General features: G+C 43.3%; 1 protein-coding gene across 8 annotated transcripts in view; it reads right to left on the bottom strand.

Annotated features, from left to right (window-relative positions):
- Positions 1-6354: 6354 nt before the first annotated feature.
- COMT (catechol-O-methyltransferase) overlaps positions 6355-19438 on the bottom strand; it is a 31242-nt gene continuing 18158 nt past the window's right edge. For all 8 annotated transcript variants that reach the window (XM_034435808.3, XM_034435809.3, XM_034435807.3 and 5 more), the window contains 4 exons: positions 16280-16568; positions 13579-13772; positions 10706-10837; positions 6355-8981 (listed from right to left, as the gene is read on the bottom strand). In XM_034435808.3, coding sequence (XP_034291699.2) covers positions 8802-8981; positions 10706-10837; positions 13579-13772; positions 16280-16568 — 795 coding nt within the window. In that variant the 3' untranslated portion in view covers positions 6355-8801. The remainder of the gene's footprint in view (positions 8982-10705; positions 10838-13578; positions 13773-16279; positions 16569-19438) is intronic.

Raw genomic sequence — 19438 nt, 5'->3', positions numbered from 1 at the left:
GGGAGAACAGATTGAGGTGGTAGACGAAAGATCAAAAGTTATGGGGCGGATGGTGTTATTTAACACAGCCAGATGGCATCGGAAAGGAATTAACAGAGGAAAAGAACGTACTGTATGTCCCTGTCAAATTCTGGCCTGGCTAATTTTCCTCATTTCCGCTTTCTTCTTTGCAACTCCCAACCTGGGAAATAAAAAAATTTTAAAAAATAAAAAATAAATAAAAACGGCCTGCATGAAAAACGTGCATGCATTTTTCTCGTGCATTTCTTTGTGGGTTTTTTTTTTTTCCCCGATAGGCAAACATTTGTGTGGCCAACATTCCTCGTCCCGCTGCAATGCACCTTCTGTGTCTGATTTCCCCCCCCCCCTCGTGTGTAGTGTTTGCGTCGCAAATCACGAGTTGAAAAGTTCTGGAAAAAGTTGGGGTTTTGGGTAGGCCACTGTGGCAGCAGAGGTGAGATTCAGGCCATGTAGATTAGAAGAATCTTTCTCAACTTTTAAGGTGCGTGGACTTCAACTCCCAGAATTCCCCAGCCGGCATACCGGCTGGGGAATTCTGGGAATTGAAGTCCACGGATCATAAAACTTGCTGATGTCAAAATGCACTGGATTAGAAAACACACACAGACATATTTATATACCTCCCAATGGGAAATTCAGATGTGCCTCTTCTTTTTTACAAACTGACATTTAGGAGAAAACCAATCTTAATTCAAAGTTGCTTTTGTTTTTAAAGACTAGGATTTGGTCTCTTGTCTCTTTAATTGGATTAGTCGCGCAGTTTAGCTTGTTTTTTTGTGTGGGGGGGGGAATTGTTTTCGTTTTTTTAAAAAAAATGTGGAAGAAATTAAAATATCTAGGTTGGTCCGTCCATGCTCGGGAGGAAAAACTTAGAAGGTAAGGCACAAACGCTGTATCCTGTTGCATAGGCAAGTAAAATTAAAAATAACAGGCAGTCCTCGGTTTATGACCACAATTGGGCCCAAAATTTCCGTTTGCTAAGTGAGGCTTTCGTTAAGTGAGTTTTGCCCCATTTTATGACCTTGCGTGCCACAGTTGTTAAGTGAATCACTGCAGTTGTGAAGCTAGTAACCGAGTTGTTATGTGAATCCGGCTTGTCAGAAGTTCACAAAAGTGGACCCCGGGACATGGCAACCGTCATTAATACGAATCAGTGGCCAGGCGTCTGGATTTTGCTCACGGGGATTCTGCAACGGTCGTTAAGTGTGGAAAAACGGTCATCAGTCCCTTTTTTTCAGTACCGCCGTAACTTTAAACAGTCACTAAATGAACTGTTTTAAGTCAAGGACTACCTGTATAAGATAGTCCTCGACTTAACGGCCATAATTGAAACCTGAATTTGGGTCATAAATCAAGTCAGTTTTTAAGTGGGTCCCGTTTTACAATGACTTTTGCCACAGTCATTTAATGAAACCCATTTTGGCCAAGGGGCACGTTTTGTCCGAAATCAGAAGTACCACCATGCCGAAAGTCGGCAGTCAAAGGACTGCGGCTTGCTGCGAATGGACGCAAATGTGGGATTCCCACGATCGAGCATGGGGAGGAAGGCCATTTTAAACCTCGAAACTCGCCCGAGTTTTCTCTTCTGATGAAAAAAATGCTTTTAAAAGTTAAAAAAAAAAGCCTCTGATGATCGTGCGGTTCAGCTGGGATCCTCAGAGGCTTTTCAAAGCATTTTTTTCTGCAACCTCTTGGCCGCAGAGGTGGTTAAAAAAATGCTTTGAAAAGTCTCTGACGATCCCAGCTGAGTTTCCAGATCGGCAGAGAGGTAGTTTTTTAAAAGCCTCTCTGACGATGCCAGCTGAGTTGCCTGATCGCCAGAGGCTTTTCAAAGCATTAGAAAAAATGCTTTGAAAAGTTTTTTTTTTTTAAAAAAGTTGGCCACACTCACCCAGTCACATTACCTCCCCCCCCCCACCAAGCCATGCCCACAGAACCGGTAGTAACAAATTTTACATTTCACCCCTGATTTATCAGCAGTTTTTGGGCAGTTGCTAAAGGGCCAGTCGTAAGCCGAGGACCGCCTATAATGACGAGACTAATTTCAGCAACAGGTGTAGTCCATCCTGTGCCTTACCATGCTAGCTTGCCAGGTGCTGAACATTTTTATTATTTTTGGGGTTCGTTTGTTGCGTTATTTGTTTACATACGGTGCAAACTTCAGTCTAAAAGCGGTACAGGACAGTGGATGGTCAGGACTCTACCAGCCTTTCTGCTACACGTTAAGCACACGTGTACACATGTCACCAAGTCAGTGGCGTGCGAACGGCGTCTAATGGTGTTGTTCCACAATACAGATGTGCCAACCAATGTTGCATTTCATTGGGGACAATCTCCGGGAGGGGAGAGAAATGGTCTCGGACAGGGATAATAAGCTCGTAAAATGTTTTTTTATGTTTTATTTTTAAAACCGCCAGATGAATCTTTAGTAGGGAGTGGGGGGTAAGATCACAGCTTGGGCAAGAAAAAAAAAGAAATGGTTTCAGTGCAAGCAAGATTTTTCTTTAAAAGCAAAAAAAAACCCCACTTTGAGGGTAGAATCATGATACGAGTGTGTTCACCCTTCGTGCCCAACGTAAAGTTCAGGTATTGTGGGAAACCGAACATCTAACCCCTAATCAACGTGTTTGTAACAATCATGTGCCTTAAATTTTTTTCTTGTTGGGGGGGATTAGGGATGAGGTGAAGGGTAGGGGAAGACCCCCTTAACCCTCAAGTGAAACCGACACTTGTCTTTCTGTAACCTTCCCAAGACCAATGCGGTAGTTTTAGGCTGGGGGTGTTAATGTCCCTTTTCTGCGTTGTTATTTGTACTGTTACAACAAACAGATTCAGTTTGGTTTGAAGACGAGAGGGAGCGGGGGATGGAGTTTGCTTTCACACAACCGATGTTTTAACGTAACCCGAATGTATTAATATTATTCTAGGAAATTTCCGTAACCCAGACGAGTAGAATGCTTGATGAAAACCAGGTGTGTAGGTTTAACAGTTTGGTGTGTTTTCAATAAATGATGCCTGGAACGAATGTGTCTCGTCTCCGTTCTTTTTGGCTTTCTCTGCAAAATCAAGAACTTGGCAGATAGAAATAGATAAATAGAGAGAGAGAGACAGAGAGAGAGAGAGAGAGAGAGAGAGAGAGATGATTGATAGAGAGATGATAGAGAGATAGACGATAGATGATTGATAGATGATAGATAGATAGATCGATAGATGGATAGAAGAATAGTTAGATATAAGTAAATAGGTAAATAGATATAGGAATTTAGATAGATGAGAGAGAGAGATGATAGATGATAGATAGACGATAGATGATATATGATGGATAGATGGATAGAAGAATAGTTAGATATAAGTAAATAGGTAAATAGATATAGGAATTTAGATAGATGAGAGATGATAGAGAGAAAGAGATGATAGATAGATAGATGATAGATAGATAGATAGATACATAGATTGATTGATAGATGAATACATAGATATAGGTAAATAGGTAAATAGATATAGGTGTCAGCGTTCCAGCGCTGACATATGAAAGGAGAGGAGAAGCTTGAACTTTTGCCTATTTAATTCCTTTGAAGATTCTATTTCCTCGGAGATGGGGGGAGGGGGGACATTCCTGTGATTTGATGGAGATGGGATGAGGAGAGTGGCTTGGAAGATAGCCAATGAGATGCAGAGAATTGGGGATCGAAAAGGGAGGGCTTGGGAGGCCAAAGGTCAGTGCTGACCACAAAAGAGCCAGGGACAGATCACTATGCTCAATAAAGAGAACATTTCCTCAAAGATTGGCAGTTTGGAAATTCATTTATTTTGAGATAGCATTGAAACCTGACAATAGGAATTTAGATGATAGATGGATAGATAGACAGACAGACAGACAGGCAGGCAGGCAGGCAGGTAGGTAGGTAGGATCGGACAGATAAGACGAATGAATGATAGGTAGATAGGTGGATGGATGAATGGATGGATGGTAAAAAGGTAGAATGACTGATGGGGCAACAAATGGATGGGTAAATAGATATAAGAAAAAAGATACAAATGACTTCACCCTTCATCAAGACAAATGCAAACAATTTCAATAACTTATTACCTTCTTTGATACAATAACAAAGTCTCTCTTCTTTACATATTGTCAGGGTTCTTGTCAAAAAAAACAAATTCTTAAAATCTCCCATCATTCAATCCTATTCAGGAAAAGTCCATTAAGAGTTACCAGAAACAGCAACACATATATTTTAGCCTTAATCAAATAAATCTCTTTTATATTCCTTTACTTTTAACATAATCATTTATAACTTCCTCTAAAATATACATCAAAAAATACCTTCTCCTTTCTTTCCGAGTGTGCTAATACAGCCATGATGTTGCTACCATATACAAGGGGTGGAATTTAAGCATTCTCTTTTTTTCATTTTAATTTTCCCTTTTATGGCTCTCATCATCTTTTGGTTCGGAGCCTATCACTGTCTCAGCAGCTGGGAGGATGGAGGCGTATTGTACGGTCCATCGGATATTAGGTTGTGGTTGGTTCCGATATCCAGCTGAATCCAGTTTACTGCTTGGTTTTAAGTATAATTTATGGGAATCCCTCTATCAGCTTTACTGAGACAGGATACCAGGCCAGATAAATTAAATCTGATTTATTGTAAAGCTACATTAGCAGAATCTTGCAAGACTGAAATTACAGTTCTTTTCCCACCCCACCCCCCTATACAACCCAAGAAACTAGAGAGGATTCTTTCTGGACTTCTTGTTCCTTCCATTATACAGCTGTGGGCTATGCAATCCCTTATCTGACAGTTCCTTAGGTGGTGTCTCTTGATCCATTCTCCCAAGGCCTTCTCGGCATATCATTTACACCCTCTGATGTCTCTTAATACAAGCAAGCAGCTTCTGGTCTCCAGTTCCTCCTCTGTATTGGATGATATTTTATTGCAGGAGTGGTCTGTGGTTCAGTACAAAAAGGACTGAGATGATATAAATTTTAAAACCAAGAAGGAAATGTGTCAGACCTGGAAGCCATCTCTTTTGTATTGGACCTTCAGGCCTGCCACATTTACTGCTGTGGGAAACTGGGAGGGGGGAATTGTATGGAGCCAGGGTGATATATAGTCATAATAACACTCCTTTCTCAGAGAGTCAAGGCCATCTTGCCCTGCACCTGGACGACTGGAACTGGGAGGCATCTCCAGTTGGGATGGTTGCTTGGATTAGACCATGTGATGGATATGTGGGTGCTGGGCAGGGACTTGAACTTTCCTTTGAGTGAGGAAAACCTGGAAACTTTCAGACTTTGGGTTTTCCTAGATGTGCCAATATGGCTAATAAAATGGAACTTTGAGGAAACTTGAGCCTCGGAGTTTTCTTTCGTTGGGGGTGTTACTTGGAAGCCTGACAAAATGATTTGGAAATGTGATTTGTTCTGACTTGGTCTAAAACTGGTTTTAAAACTCTTGGGGTTAGAGCTCTGGTGAAAGCTGCTATTTTGTCCTGTTACTTTTTACCACTCTGATGCTTTCTCCCCACCCCCCTCTTTCCATCCCTTATCATCTCTGAGGATAATTCAAATATAGTGTGGCTGTCCCTTTTGACTGAGAGGTAAAGGTAAAAGTTCTCCTCGCACATATGTGCTAGTCGTTCCTGACTCTAGGGGGCAGTGCTCATCTCCGTTTCAAAGCCGAAGAGCCAGCACTATTCGAAGATGTCTCCATGGTCATGTGGCCGGCATGACTCAACGCCAAAGGGGCATGGAATGCTGTTACCTTCCCACCAAAGGGGGTCCCTATTTTTTCTACTTGCATTTTTTTACATGCTTTCGAACTGCTAGGTTGGCAGAAGCTGGGATAAGTAACGGGAGCTCATCCCGTTACGCGGCACTAGGGATTCGAACCGCTGAACTGCCGACCTTTCGATCAACAAACTCAGCGTCTCAGCCACTGAGCCGCCGCGTCTATTTGACTGATATTTCCTCTAAAATTGCTTTTCTTCCTTTGAACCATCTAAGGCAACTGGGGACCCTGAATTCTTGGGTTTGAAGAAGGTGGCTCTAATTGTATAACGTGAGTTTGCAAAAAAGAAAAAGAAAAAATTGGAAAAGTGTTTTCCTTCTCCCAAGAGGTTGTTTTTAAAGAGAGAAAATCTGGGACTTGGAATTAAGAGCTGATCCTTGTGGATTTTAAAAGCCTGCTGTAGGAGTCCTGCCATGCAATCAAATTACTGTTTGCAAACGCATTTGGATATTTGACAATTTGGGGATTATCTTGTGGAATGCAAATTCCCTGCAATATTGTTTTAAAAAATACACTTGGAGGGTAGAATGATGACAGGAGTGTGTTCACCGTGTCCAAATAAGATCACTTTATTGTAGGAAATCAATCTTAACATCTCGCCCCCAATCAATGTATTTGTAACAAGCAAGCTACAAGGTTTGCTGTGACTCAAGTTTTATTTCATATGGAATGTGCCATTTCTATTCTGACTATCAAAAATGGAGTCCCGAGTTTGGCCTTTTTACTCCTTATGTTTCTGAGCCACTGTGAATAAATTCCTACTTTTCTCTTAGAAGGTTCTGCTGGACTTTATTCAACCAAATTAAATATCTCCTAAATAAACGGTGGTGGAGGAAAAAAAACACATCTGTGAGTAAATCCTAATCTCTTTTTTTTTCCACGTTAGCTTAGTTGGTTAGACCAACTTAATTGCTCGGATCTGTCAATATTTCTCATTTAGCTAATTGGTCTTCATTATAATTGTTAGGGTTATTTAAGGTCTGAATAAATGCATGTTCCCAATGAGGTTGGGAGAAGATTTAAACATTATGTGCTGGCAACTTTCTTCAAGGAAAGCGTTTCGGGATCGATAAAATTTGTCTCTGAAAATATCTGAGGCTTAAATTGGAGTTGTGGTATATTCTGTACCACTTAAGCCTCTCTCTCTCTCTCTCTCTCTCTCTCTCTTTTTTTTTTTGCTATTTTCTTTTACTGTTTGTTAAATTTTGCCTCTCTAATTTATTTTGGGGAGGGAAAGTTGGATGCAAGGAAATTGGAAGAGAGCAGAAGCAGGCAAAGAGTAAAGATTTCCAATAATTTAGAGAAGCTACGGATAAAATGGAAATGCATTCATTTAAAAAGCGATGCTTTCTCAGTGTTTACAAGCAGTTCCTGGCAATGGTGGAGGAGGAAACTACCTTATTTTACGTATAAATCTGAAAAGTTAGTTACAAAAAGATCCTTCTGTCATTTGTGGAGAATATATGTCGCTTTGAGGTGGATATAATAATTCTATTACTGAGCAATCATAGCTGAATCTCTCAAAAGGAAACCATAACTGAAGTGATTCAGTTTTCCGATAAAAAAAGGCCCTCCAGAACAGGTAGGACTACAACACCTAGAATGCACAGACTGAGTTGCAGTATGGAGTTCTTGGTGCTCTCTGAGCTTGGCTGTTTGCTTGCAGGACATTTCATTACCTGACTAGATAACATCATCAGTGTGAGGGAATGTTTATACCGTGTTTTCCCGAAAATAAGACATCCCGATAATAAGCCCAATCGGGTTTTTGAATGCATGCACTAAAATAAACCTCCCCCCGAAAATAAGCCCTCCCCAAAAATATTTAAACACATGTTCAGCCAGTCCCCGCCATTTCCTCTGGTTAGGGTTAGGGAGACAGAGCTGGAAATCAGGTAAGATGGCAAGAGGAGCCCCGTCTTGCTCCACGTGCCCCAAAATAATAAGACCTCCCTGAAAATAAGGCCAACCGCTTATTTTGGGGTTCAGAAAATATAAGACAGGGTCTTATTTCCGGGAAATATGGTATATAGTACTTTGCCCTGTGATTTTTAGTCAGGGTATACTTTTCTCCTTGGTAACTCCCTTGAATAGGGTATTGCTTTCTGCTTGATTGTTTGTCTGGTGTTAATCCCTGCTTATCTGGGTATATGCTTTTTCTCATCCCTTTGCCAAGGGGAAAAATGAAGTTCCACCATACAAAAGAAGCACATTTATTACAAGACCAAAGAGACAGGATGTGGATTTTAGCCCCACATCTGCAAATGTTGGACTTATTATAGCACAGCATCACTGCTGGCATGGGTTCTTTTCTTTGAAGACATCACTTTAGCCTTTTCACAGATTGTCCTAGCAGCATTTGAAGAACACAGCAAAGGTGAAGATGACTTTTTCCTGTGTCCCACATTTTACCAAAAAAAAAAATCCCCAATTCTTGGCAAGGAAGTAATTTGTCTGTCCCCTAGCCGCCAAACTCAGTATTTCTGGGGGAAAAAAAATTTTTTTTTAATCCTTCACCCTTAAGATATCAAGCCAGCTGACTTCTCCTTTTGGGGTACCAGTGGGGTCCCAAACTTGGTGCCTTTTTAAAATCATGTCAAGCAGAGAAGAAGAAATAAAAGACAGCTCAAAACAGCATGAAAGCATAACGAAAGGGAATGTCGAAAGCAGTTTTCTGCAACTTTTAAGATGGGTGATCTTCAAAACTCCCAGAATTCCCCAGCCAGCTTTCATTGACTTCGACCCCCGATATGCTAGGTGTGGAAGTCCACCCATCTTTAAAGTTGATGAAATCGAGCAACTCTGGTAGAAGAAGTGGTTCTTGAGTTGACTTGGCTCTGGATACCTAAACCCTGGTCTACAACCAGCTCTGAAAGATTGCAGAAAGCTCCCATTGGCAAAAATCAAAACTAAAGCACTAAATCGCGTAGGATCGCATGTACATAGGTTGAATCCTAGTAAGTTCTCCCTCCCTGCCTCTCTCCCCACCCCTTATCCCATATATACAGCCTTTTCCATGGCATCTTCCACCTTCATATATTCCAGGAAGGTAGGGTAGCTGGTACATTCGTAGCGGCTGTTACTCCGAATGTATTTAATAAACTCTGGAGCTCCCGGATAGATGATGTTGTCAGCTAAAAGGATGGAGCCTTTGCGCAGGAGACCACATTCCTGGGAAGAGGAGAAAAAAAGGGGGGGGATTAGACTTCTCTAATTTCTAGGCTTCTAGACTTACCTTGAAGACGTTTTGCTTCTCATCCAAGAAACTTCTTCAGTTCAGGACTGGAGAAGTTTCTTCGATGAGAAGCAAAACGTCTTCAAGGAAAAAACCAAGAAAGTCTGATTGCCTTTGGAAAAAGCTCCTTTGGGACCACCATGGATGACTGAGAATCTGTTGTGGCCCGCCAGCTGCCAGCAGAGCTGGCGGTAGACTCGGACGATGAGGAGGTTGGGGGGAGGAACTTGGGCCAGTGCTGGAGTCTGGGGAAGGCTCTGATGGATGCTCTGTGTCGGATCCAGAGATAGAGCCAGGGCCGTCCGACATTTCCCAGCCACCGGAGAGGCAGCTGCCTTTGGAGGCCGAGATGAGTGAGGAGGAAGAACAGCTGGGGCCTGTTCCAGACGCACGTATGCGCAGAGCAGTTAGGAGAGATGAACAACGGTGGACAAGGAATCAACTCGGGAAGCAAAGCACATGTGGACGCTGAATGTCCCCTCCCTGGCTGGGGAATAAATAGAAGGAAAGGGGAGTGGTGGTCGTAGGAGACAACCGTTCGTATTTCTGGGAGATTTTGTTCATTGTGTTTCGTGCCACAAAGACTGCTTGCCGGAACTTAATTTGCAGCCTTTCAGCTGGGAGCTCACGACCTGGCAATTATCGCAAGGAACTGATAAGGTCTGTTACTGCAGTTAACTCCTTGAAGGACTCTTGCTTGGACTTTTCGGTGGGTGAATGCCATTAATTCATAAAAAGAGATAAATAAAGGGGGTGACCAGGAGTCTGTTTCTTGCTTCTGCTAAGGCTGGGCCAGAACAGAATCTATCCATAAACACTCTGAGCATGCTATTAGGGATTTTTTGATAACCATCTGAAAACTGAAGTCTAACAACTTTCTCAGCTGGGTAGCCTCCAAATGTTTGGATTTCAATTCAAATAGATTTCTCAGCGATGGTTATGCAGGCTAGGGGGTTCTGGAAGATGAAGTCACCAAGGTTGAGAAACACTATCCAAGAATTTTTGGATTATCAAATCATCAAGGAGATTATCTCCTTATCAAGGAGAGACCCAACCTAGAACTAAGGAGAAATTTCCTGTCAGTGAGAACAATTAATCAGTGGAACGAGGTTGCCTCCAGAAGTTCTGCCTGTTCCATCACTGGGGGTTTTCAAATAGAGAGAGGGCAGCTATTTGTCTGCAATGAGATAGGTTTCCTGCTTGAGCAGGGGGTTGGACTAGAAGACCTCCAAGGTCCCTTCCAACTCTGTTCTTCCTTCCTTCCTTCCTTCCTTCCTTCCTTCCTTCCTTCCTTCCTTCCTTCCTTCCAAAAACGAAAGCTTTTAAGGAGAGATTGGACAACCATTTGTCTCATATGGTATAGAGTCTCCTGCTCGAGCAGGGGGTTGGACTAGAAGACCTCCAAGGTCCCTTCCAGCTCTCTTATTGTGTTATTAAAATGGAGGAGGAAAAGGGAGAGTTTAGAAGCAAAACTCGAACCATCTCAAAAAAAAAAAAAATCCTCGGGCCTCAGTATAAGACTTATGCCCGAGAAAGAGAAAACAGCAAGTTCTCAAAATCTCTAATATGGTTGGAAAAATGCAAAATGTGTTCATGGGGGTGCAGGGAAAGAAACAGATGTCCAAACGCTCAAGATTTCCAAACAGAAAATTTAACTTACTTCAAGGAGAATAGTGTCTGGGGCGTATCTTTCTTTCCAATGGTCGAGAAAGACGAAATCCAGTGTTTCCACCTCGTATTTCTTCTTCAGCTGAGGGATAATGTCCTGCGAATGGCCTTCAATGATGGTCACCTACAAGAAGGAGCAATGAACTGATTGGAACACAGACTGACCCTACAAAGCCCCTCTCCCCACCCCCAAGGATCCTTTGACTGGGATCTGTCCTCAATCTTTTGCTTCTTGATATGGTGGGAAATTAAATCTGGGTGCTATTCCCACAATTATTCCCAATGCCCAGACAGCGTTCTGGGAAATTAAAGTAGCTAATGATGAGGACTAGTGTTCTAGAGGCAAATACAAAAAAAAAATAAAATACAAAAAATACAAAAAAATACCAAAAAAAGGCAAATACAAAATGAGGAGTCCTTGGTGCTTTCTGAGCTTGCAAATGTTTCACGACCCAACTAGGTAACATCATCAGTGCTAGAAGGGAGCGGAGAGGAGGAGGAAGAGGAGGACAGTAGGGCCATTGGTGTTCTCTGAGCTTGGTGGCTTTCTTGCAGATATTTCATGACCCAACTACCGTATTTTTCAGAGTATAAGACGCACCTTTTCCCCCCAAAAAAGAGGGTGAAAATCTGGGTGCGTCTTATACTCCGAATGTAGCCCCGCCTGGCTTCTCAAACGGAGGTTTCAGAGGTTGAAAAAAGCATCAGAAACAAGCTTCAGAAAAAAAGCCTCAGAAACAGAGCTTCAGAAAAAAAAGCCTCCAAACAGAGCTTCAGAAAAAAAAGCCTCAGAAACAGAGCTTCAGAAAAAAAGCCTCAGAAATAGAGCTTCAGAAAAAAGGCCTCCAAACAGAGCTTCAGAAAAAAAGCCTCAGAAACAGAATTTAAGAGGCTTTTTTTCTGAAGCTCTGTTTCGGAGGCTTTCAGAGGCAGAAAAAAAAGCAAGGCACAGAGCTCACAACCAACGAATCAGTTGCTAAAATTCATGTCTGGGAACAGCTGGCTGGAGGTATTCGGGGAGGCCGATCCACCCGCCAATCAGCTTTTTTCTTATTTTCCTCCCCAAAAACTAAGGTGCGTCTTATACTCCGAAAAATACGGTAGGTAGCATCATCAGAGAGCACCAAGGAGCCCTCATTTCAACCCTCAGCTACAAATATTCTCCTTTACAAATACAAAATGGTTTCCAAAAGGCTTCAGCGGTGTTGCTTTGCAGCAGAACTGAAGAAGAGAATATAATAAGAACTTGGTGCTTTTTATATTATTATTATTATGGAGTGTTTGTCTTGCGGCTTGTGATTTATAAGTATTGGGCTCCTGCAGCTGTCTCAGAATGACTGTTGTTTTTGTCCAGTCCCTGGATTTGAATCAGTACTAAATAAACTTGAGAAGCAAGGAGGAAGAAAATTAATTGGGCACGTCTACGGAGATTCTCAGTCTTCCAGGTCATGGTTGTCCCAAAGATGCTTTTTCAAGAGGCAATTCGACTTTGTTTTTCTTTGAAGACATTTCGCTTGTCATCCAAGAAGCTTCTTCGGCTCTGACTGGATGGTGGGGAACGGAAGGATTTATACTCCTTGCAGACAGTTGGTCATTTGCATCCTTTTAGAGGGTCGTTGAGGCCATCTGGAGGTTTTATCTGTGTCATGAAATAAACGCATGGCACAACATAGGAGAACAAGCCCAACAGGACATGATTTAGCAATCCATCTGCATTTAGAAGACTACTCTTTTGAAGACAGCAAAGTCCACATTTTGGACAGAGAGCATTGCTGGTTTGAAAGAAGGGTCAAAGAGGCCATCGATGTCAAAATTGAACAGCCCTCTCTCAACGGAGGGGGAAGGGATACGACATCATCTATCTCCAGTCTACAACACAGTCCTTTCAGCAGTTCCAAGAAGGCTCCACACCAGGGGTGAAATCCAGCAGGTTCTGACAGGTTCTGGAGAACCGGTAGTGGAAATTTGGAGTAGTTCGGAGAACGGGCAATTACTACCTCTGACTGGCCCCAGAGTGTGGAGGGAATAGGGATTTTGCAGTATCCTTCCCCCAGGAGTAGGGAGGGAATGGGGATTTTGCAGTATCCTTCTCCTGGAGTGGGGAGGGAATGGAGATTTTGCAATATCCTTCTCCCCAGGATTGGGGTGGGAATGGAGATTTTGCAATATTCTTCCCCCAGAAGTGGGGAGGGAATGGGGATTTTGCAGTATCCTTCCCGTGAGGTGGGAATGGGGATTTTGCAGTATCCTTTCCCTGGAGTGGGGTGGGCATGGAGATTTTGCAGTATCCTTTCCCTGGAGTGGGGTGGGAATGGGGATTTCGCAGTATCCTTCCCCTGGAGTGGGATGGGAATGGACATTTTGTATATCCTTCCCCTGCCACGCCCACCAAGCCACGCCCACAGAACCGGTAGTAAAAAAATTTGGATTTCACCACTGCTCCACACCCATTTGCACCACTCAGGTGCACCACCACTGAGGACACAGACAAACCTCCCAAGTGGCCTCAACAGACTCTCTTAAAAGGATGCAAATGACCAGCTGTCTGCAAGGAGTATAAATCCTTCCATTCCCCCACCATCCAGTCAGAGCTGAAGAAGCTTCTTGGATGAGAAGCGAAACGTCTTCAAAGAAAAAAACCCCAAGAAAGTCCAGTTGCCTCTTGAAAAAGCACCTTTGGGATGAATTGGGCACATTAACGAACGACTTCTCTTCCGTCTTGCTGGGAAGAATACGACCCAGGTATGTCAGAAATGGTGTAGGTAGGGTCTCCTGCTTGGGTGGGGTGGTGGGATTGGACTAGATGACCTACAAGCTCCCTTCCCACTCTGTTAATCCGATCTGATAACTCTTTATCATCCAGACCTTCTCGCTGAGTCCCGCAATTTCAATGATCTCTTTTGCGATGGGTATAAACTCCGGGTTGAATTCGATGGAGAGGAGGCGAGCGTTGGGTTTCAACAGGCGAGCGATCCTGATGGCCGAATAACCACAGTAGGTCCCCATCTCCAGGGCTACCGTCGGATCGGCTTCCTCGACAGTTTTGTCTAGAATTATCCCTAGGGAGAAACAAAAACGAAAGGGGGGAAAAAATTGTACTTCGATTAAGACATTAGGTGCCGACGGAATCCTCGGGAGCCTCTTCATATCCTAAACGGTAGGGAAAATCACAGGTTTCCCCATCGACTTTGCTGATCCAAATAATTTATTTTATTTTATTTTATTTTATTTTATTTTATTATTTTATTTTATTTTATTTTATTTTATTTTATTTTATTTTATTTTATTTTATTTTATTTTATTTTATTTTATTTTATTTTATTTTTAAATTTGTATACCGCCCTTCTCCCTGAGGACTCAGGGCGGTGAACATCCAAGTAAAAGCATAAACTACAAACATTAAAATACAGCTAAAAAGATATATATACATTTGGCCCCATGATTAAAAACAATAACAAACAATTAAAAACATTTTAAAAAGTGTTAGGCCAGCCCGGCTTGCTGGAAAAAGAAGGTTTTAAGGGCCCGGCAGAAGGCACCGAGGTCTTGGATTCTCCTTATCTCTGGAGGCAGCAGTAGGCAGTCTTGAAGATAACTAGGTCCTATGCCATGGAGCGCTTTAAAGGTGATAAACAACACCTTGAAGCGCACCCGGAAGACCACCGGGAGCCAGTGCAGCTCACGCAGGAGATATAATACAACTGTTGTAAATGTGAGTCAGCATCCGAATCGGCTGCTGGGCTGCTGGGGGTTCGCAGGGGTTCGGGAGAACCTCTAGCTAAAATTCTCTGCAGTTTGGAGAACCCCCAAATTCCACTCCTGGCTGTCCCCGCATACCCCTCCCCTCCCCGCAGCCCATTTTGGATGCAGGTAAGTGCAGGGCACGCACCGAGGCTCGGGGAGGGCTAAAAACAGGCCTACCGGAAGTTCGGGAAGGCTGGAAACGGGCCCATTTCTGGCCTCCAGAGGGCCTCCGGAGCAGGGGTGAAATCTACTTACCTTCCTTACCGGTTCAGTTATGCATGCGCAAAAGGTTAAAACCAGGAAGTAATGACACCTGGGTGGGTGGGCGGAGCTTTGCTCCACCATCGCTACTGGATCGCCGAACCACCCACCACGATCGCTACCGGATCACCCGATCTGGTCCGAACCTGAAGCATTTCACCCCTGCTCCGGAGCTTGGGGAGGCTGTTTTCACCCTGCCGGAGGCTCGGGAAAAGTCTCCGGAGCCCGGGGAGGGCAAAAACATTTCCCACCCCCACCCCTGCTGTGGTGCAGGAGGCTGACTAGGCCATGCCCATCCAGCAACCAGGCAGAGAACCCCTTGCTAAAATTTTTGAAGCCCACCCCTGATCCAAATGCTGCCACAGTCATACATATGAAAAATGGTCATAAATCACTTTTTTTTCAGTGCCATTCTAACTTTGAATGGTCACTAAGTGAACTGTTGTAAATCGAGAACTTCCTGTATATAACTATACCCATACATATGTGTGTGTATCTCTATCTATCTAGCTATCTATCTCATCTATCTATCTATCTATCTATTTATCATCTATCTATCTATAATCTATCTATCATCTATCTATAATCTAACTATCATCTATCTACCTATCTATCAATCATCTATCTATCTATGTATCATCTATTTATCTATCATTATCTATCTATCATCTATCATCTATCATCTATCTATAATCTATCATCTATCTACCTATCTATCAATCATCTATGTATCATCTATTTATCTATCATTATCTATCTATATCTATCTATCATCTATCTATAACCTAACTATCATCTATCTACCTATCTATCAATCATCTATCTATCTATGTATCATCTATCTATTTATCTATCATTATCTATCTATAATCTATCTATCATCTATCATCTATCTATCATCTATCTATAATCTAACTATCATCTATCTACCTATCTATCAATCATCTATCTATGTATCATCTATCTATCATTATCTGTCTATAATCTATCATCTATCTATCATCTATCTATAATCTAACTATCATCTACCTATCTATCAATCATCTATCTATCTATGTATCATCTATCTATTTATCTATCATTATCTATCTATATCTATCATCTATCTATCATCTATTTATTTATTTACCTATCTATCTATATCTATCATCTATCTATCATTTATCTATCTATCATCTATCTATCATTTATCTATTTCTATCTATCATCTGTCTGTCTGTCTATCTATCTATCTATCTATCTATCTATCTATCTATCTATCTATCTATCTATCTATCTATCTATCTATCTATCTATCTATCTATCTATCTATCTATCTATCTATCTATCTATCTATCTATCTATCTATCTATCTATCTATCTATCTTATCATCAGACTACAGATCTACGTATTTCTGCTTCTCCTTTTAACTACTTCAAAAGAAGAGAAGGCAGCTTGTTAAATAAAAGGCTAATCTAAAACAGTCTCTCGGGTCCTGCTCTTAAACTAGCAATATATTCCCATCTGTTCTGACGCCTTTTTTTTTTTTATCTCTTAAAAAGAAGGCGAAACGTCATTTACCTTTCTCGTCTCCCACGTTCATGGCCCACTCGTACTGGCCACAGTACTTATCGATGCAATTCAACACGCTCTCCGGATCCCCCTTGACGGCGTTGTACGAGACCGAATTTAAAATCCTCTGCTCCTTGCTTTGATCCATGACGAAGTTGGTGATCTTCTCTAAAACCAGCTCGTTCCAGAAGATTTTGGCGTGGACGTTATGCTTCACGAGCATAACCGTGGCCACGAGGACCAGAACGGAGCCAACGCCTAACGAAACGAGGATGGTCAAAATCCAATTTTCCAACATCTGGAACGAGAGGGAGAGATAAAAGCAGAGAATCCTTTAAGGTGGCGTAGAGATGGAAAGCTTTCGCTTGTTAGGGCTTTAAGGAAGAACATTTGCAAAGTAGGACTAGATTAAGGGAGACTTTAAACCCTCAAGGAGGGACGCGGTGGCTCAGTGGCTAAGACGCTGAACTTGTCGATCGAAAGGTCGGCAGTTCAGCGGTTCGAATCCCTAGCGCCGCATAACGGGGTGAGTGTTCTCCCCCAGCTCCGGATTCCCAAGGATTGTGACACACACCAACAGTCCTTATCAAATTTATAATGTACCAAGAATAAACAAAGTCCAGCAAAGGTTGGCAACCAGCCCAGAAAACAAGATAAGATACTCACTCTTCAAAAATGCTCTGTAATAATTACATGTTGTTTCCAGCAAGAAATTAATAACTGTGTGCGACTTAAATAGGCTAAGGGAGTGGCCAATTATCCTCAAGCCTTACTCTTGAGGAGACCTCCTCTTCCTCCTGAATAGCCACTCCTGCCTTTTGGCAGCCCTGCCTGCTCGAGCATTGAGAAGAGGCTCCTCCACTTCGCTCTCTCCACTTGAAGGAGCCTCTGGAGGTTCTGAAGGCCCTGGCTGAGTCTCTGCCTCTGGCACATCCTCTTCAGCCTCCTCGCTATCCGACGCGAGCGCCGGCTGCGCAGGCTGCTGGCACGACCCCACACCAGCCTCCTCCTCGTTGGGATCAGCCACGATCCGCGCAGGCCGCTGGCAGGCCACAACAGTGAGCTCCCGTGACTTGTCCCAGCTTCTGCCAACCTAGCAGTTCGAAAGCACGTTAAAAAAATGCAAGTAGAAAAATAGGGACCATCTTTGGTGGGAAGGTAACAGCGTTCCGTGCGCCTTTGGCGTTGAGTCATGCCAGCCACATGACCACGGAGACGTCTTCGGACAGCGCTGGCTCTTCGGCTTTGAAACGGAGATGAGCACCGCCCCCTAGAGTCAGGAACGACTAGCACGTATATGCGAGGGGAACCTATAAACCCTCACTTGAAAGGTTTCTCTTGCCTACGGTTTGCCAGCACCTGTTTGTGTGCAAACAACGTACAGGTTTTGCATCCCCAGGTTGCCTTGGAAAAGATTCTTCCAAAAACGTAACGACATCAGTGATCTGACGTCATGTAAAGCCGCTATACTGAAGCTGGATAATTCTACCTGATTGAGGTTAATTAGAATCAGAATCAGAATAGAGCTGGAAGGGACCTTGGAGGTCTTCTAGTCCAGGCCCCTTGCTCAAGCAGGAGATCCTATACCAGTGACGGCTAACCTTTTTGCCGTCGTGTGCCAAAAGCGTGGGGAAGCATGGGGGGGTCACACCCACACGTGCCCACACCCATAATTCAGTGCGCCCCGCTCCCCCCGCACAGGCACACATGACACCCCTGCGCTCCTCCCGCTTTTGGCATGTGATGGCACGGTGGGCCCAGTAGGCCCGTTTTTCACCCTCCCCATGCTCCAGAGGCTTACTTGGAGCCTGGGGAGGGCAAAAACAGCCTTCCCCATTCCCCCGGAGTCCGTAAATGGCCCGTTTGCCGACTTCCATTGGGACTGGAAGGCCCATTCTTCATTCTCCCCAGCCTGCAGAGCCTTTCTAGGAGCCTGGGGAGGGCAAAAAACGCCCTTCCCCACCCCCCTTGAGGCCCTCCGGAGGCCGAAAATAGCCTTCCGGTGGGCCCGGAATGCCTGAAAATCAGCTGACTGGCACGTGCCAGAGCTGAGCTAGGGCAATGCTCGTGTGCCCACCAATATGGCTCTGCGTGCCACCTGTGGTACGTGTGCCATAGATTCGCCATCACGGTCCTATATCATTTCAGACAGGTGACTGTCCAGTCTCCTAAAAACCTCCAGTGATGGAGCACTTACAACTTCTGGAGGCAAACTGTTCCACTGATCAATTGTCCTCACTGTTAGGAAGTTTCTCCTTAATTCCAGGTTGCTTCTCCCCTTGGTTAGTTTCCATCCATTGTTTCTTGTCCTGCCTTCTGGTGCTTTGGAAAATAAATTGACCCCCTCTTCTTTGTGGCAGCCCCTCAAATACCGGAAGACTGCTATCGTGTCACCCCTGGTCCTTCTTTAGCCTAGCCAAACCCAAATCCTGCAACCGTTCTTCATATGTTTTAGTCTCCAGGCCCTTAATCGTCTTAGTTGCTCTTATCGGCACTTCTTCCAAAGTCTCAACATCTTTTTTGTAATGCGGTGATCAAAACTGGATGCAGTATTCCAGGTGTGGCCTTCCTAAGGCTTCGTAATTATAATTATGAGAAGATTGTAAATAATACTGTCATGAATATGTGTTTTCTGTTCATTAAAGTCCAAATTTCTCCAAGTCTCAGAAAGTGGGAGCACCTGAAAACAAAGTAATATGAAGTCCTTGGTTCTCAAAATGAAGCCCTGCCCAGCTTCTCAAACGGAGGTTTCAGAGGCTGAAAAAGGCATCAGAAACGAAACGAAGCTTCAGAAAAGAAGCCCCCAAACAGAGCTTCAAAGCCTCCAAACAGAGCTTCAGAAAAGAAGCCTCCAAACAGAGCTCTAGAAAAAAAAGCCTCCAAACAGAGCTTCAGAAGCTTTTTTCCTGAAGCTCTGTTTCGGAGGCTTTCAGAGGCAGGAAAGAAATTTTTTTCTGAAAGGGAGTTTCAGAAGTTTCAGAGGCAGGAAAAAAAAGCAAAAATAAAAGCAAGGCACAGAGCTCACAACCAAGGAACCTGTTGCTAAAATTCACCTCTGGGAACAGCTGATTGGGGGTATTCCAGGAGGCCGATCCATCCACCGATCAGCTTTTCTCTTATTTTCCTCCCTAAAATATAAGGTGCGTCTTATACTCCGAAAAATACAAT

This window comes from Pantherophis guttatus, chromosome 17 (assembly GCF_059756535.1).
Source record: "Pantherophis guttatus breed Tessera chromosome 17, ASM5975653v1, whole genome shotgun sequence".
Classification (NCBI taxonomy): Eukaryota; Metazoa; Chordata; class Lepidosauria; order Squamata; family Colubridae; genus Pantherophis; species Pantherophis guttatus.
This window is presented reverse-complemented; position numbering and strand designations above follow the sequence as displayed.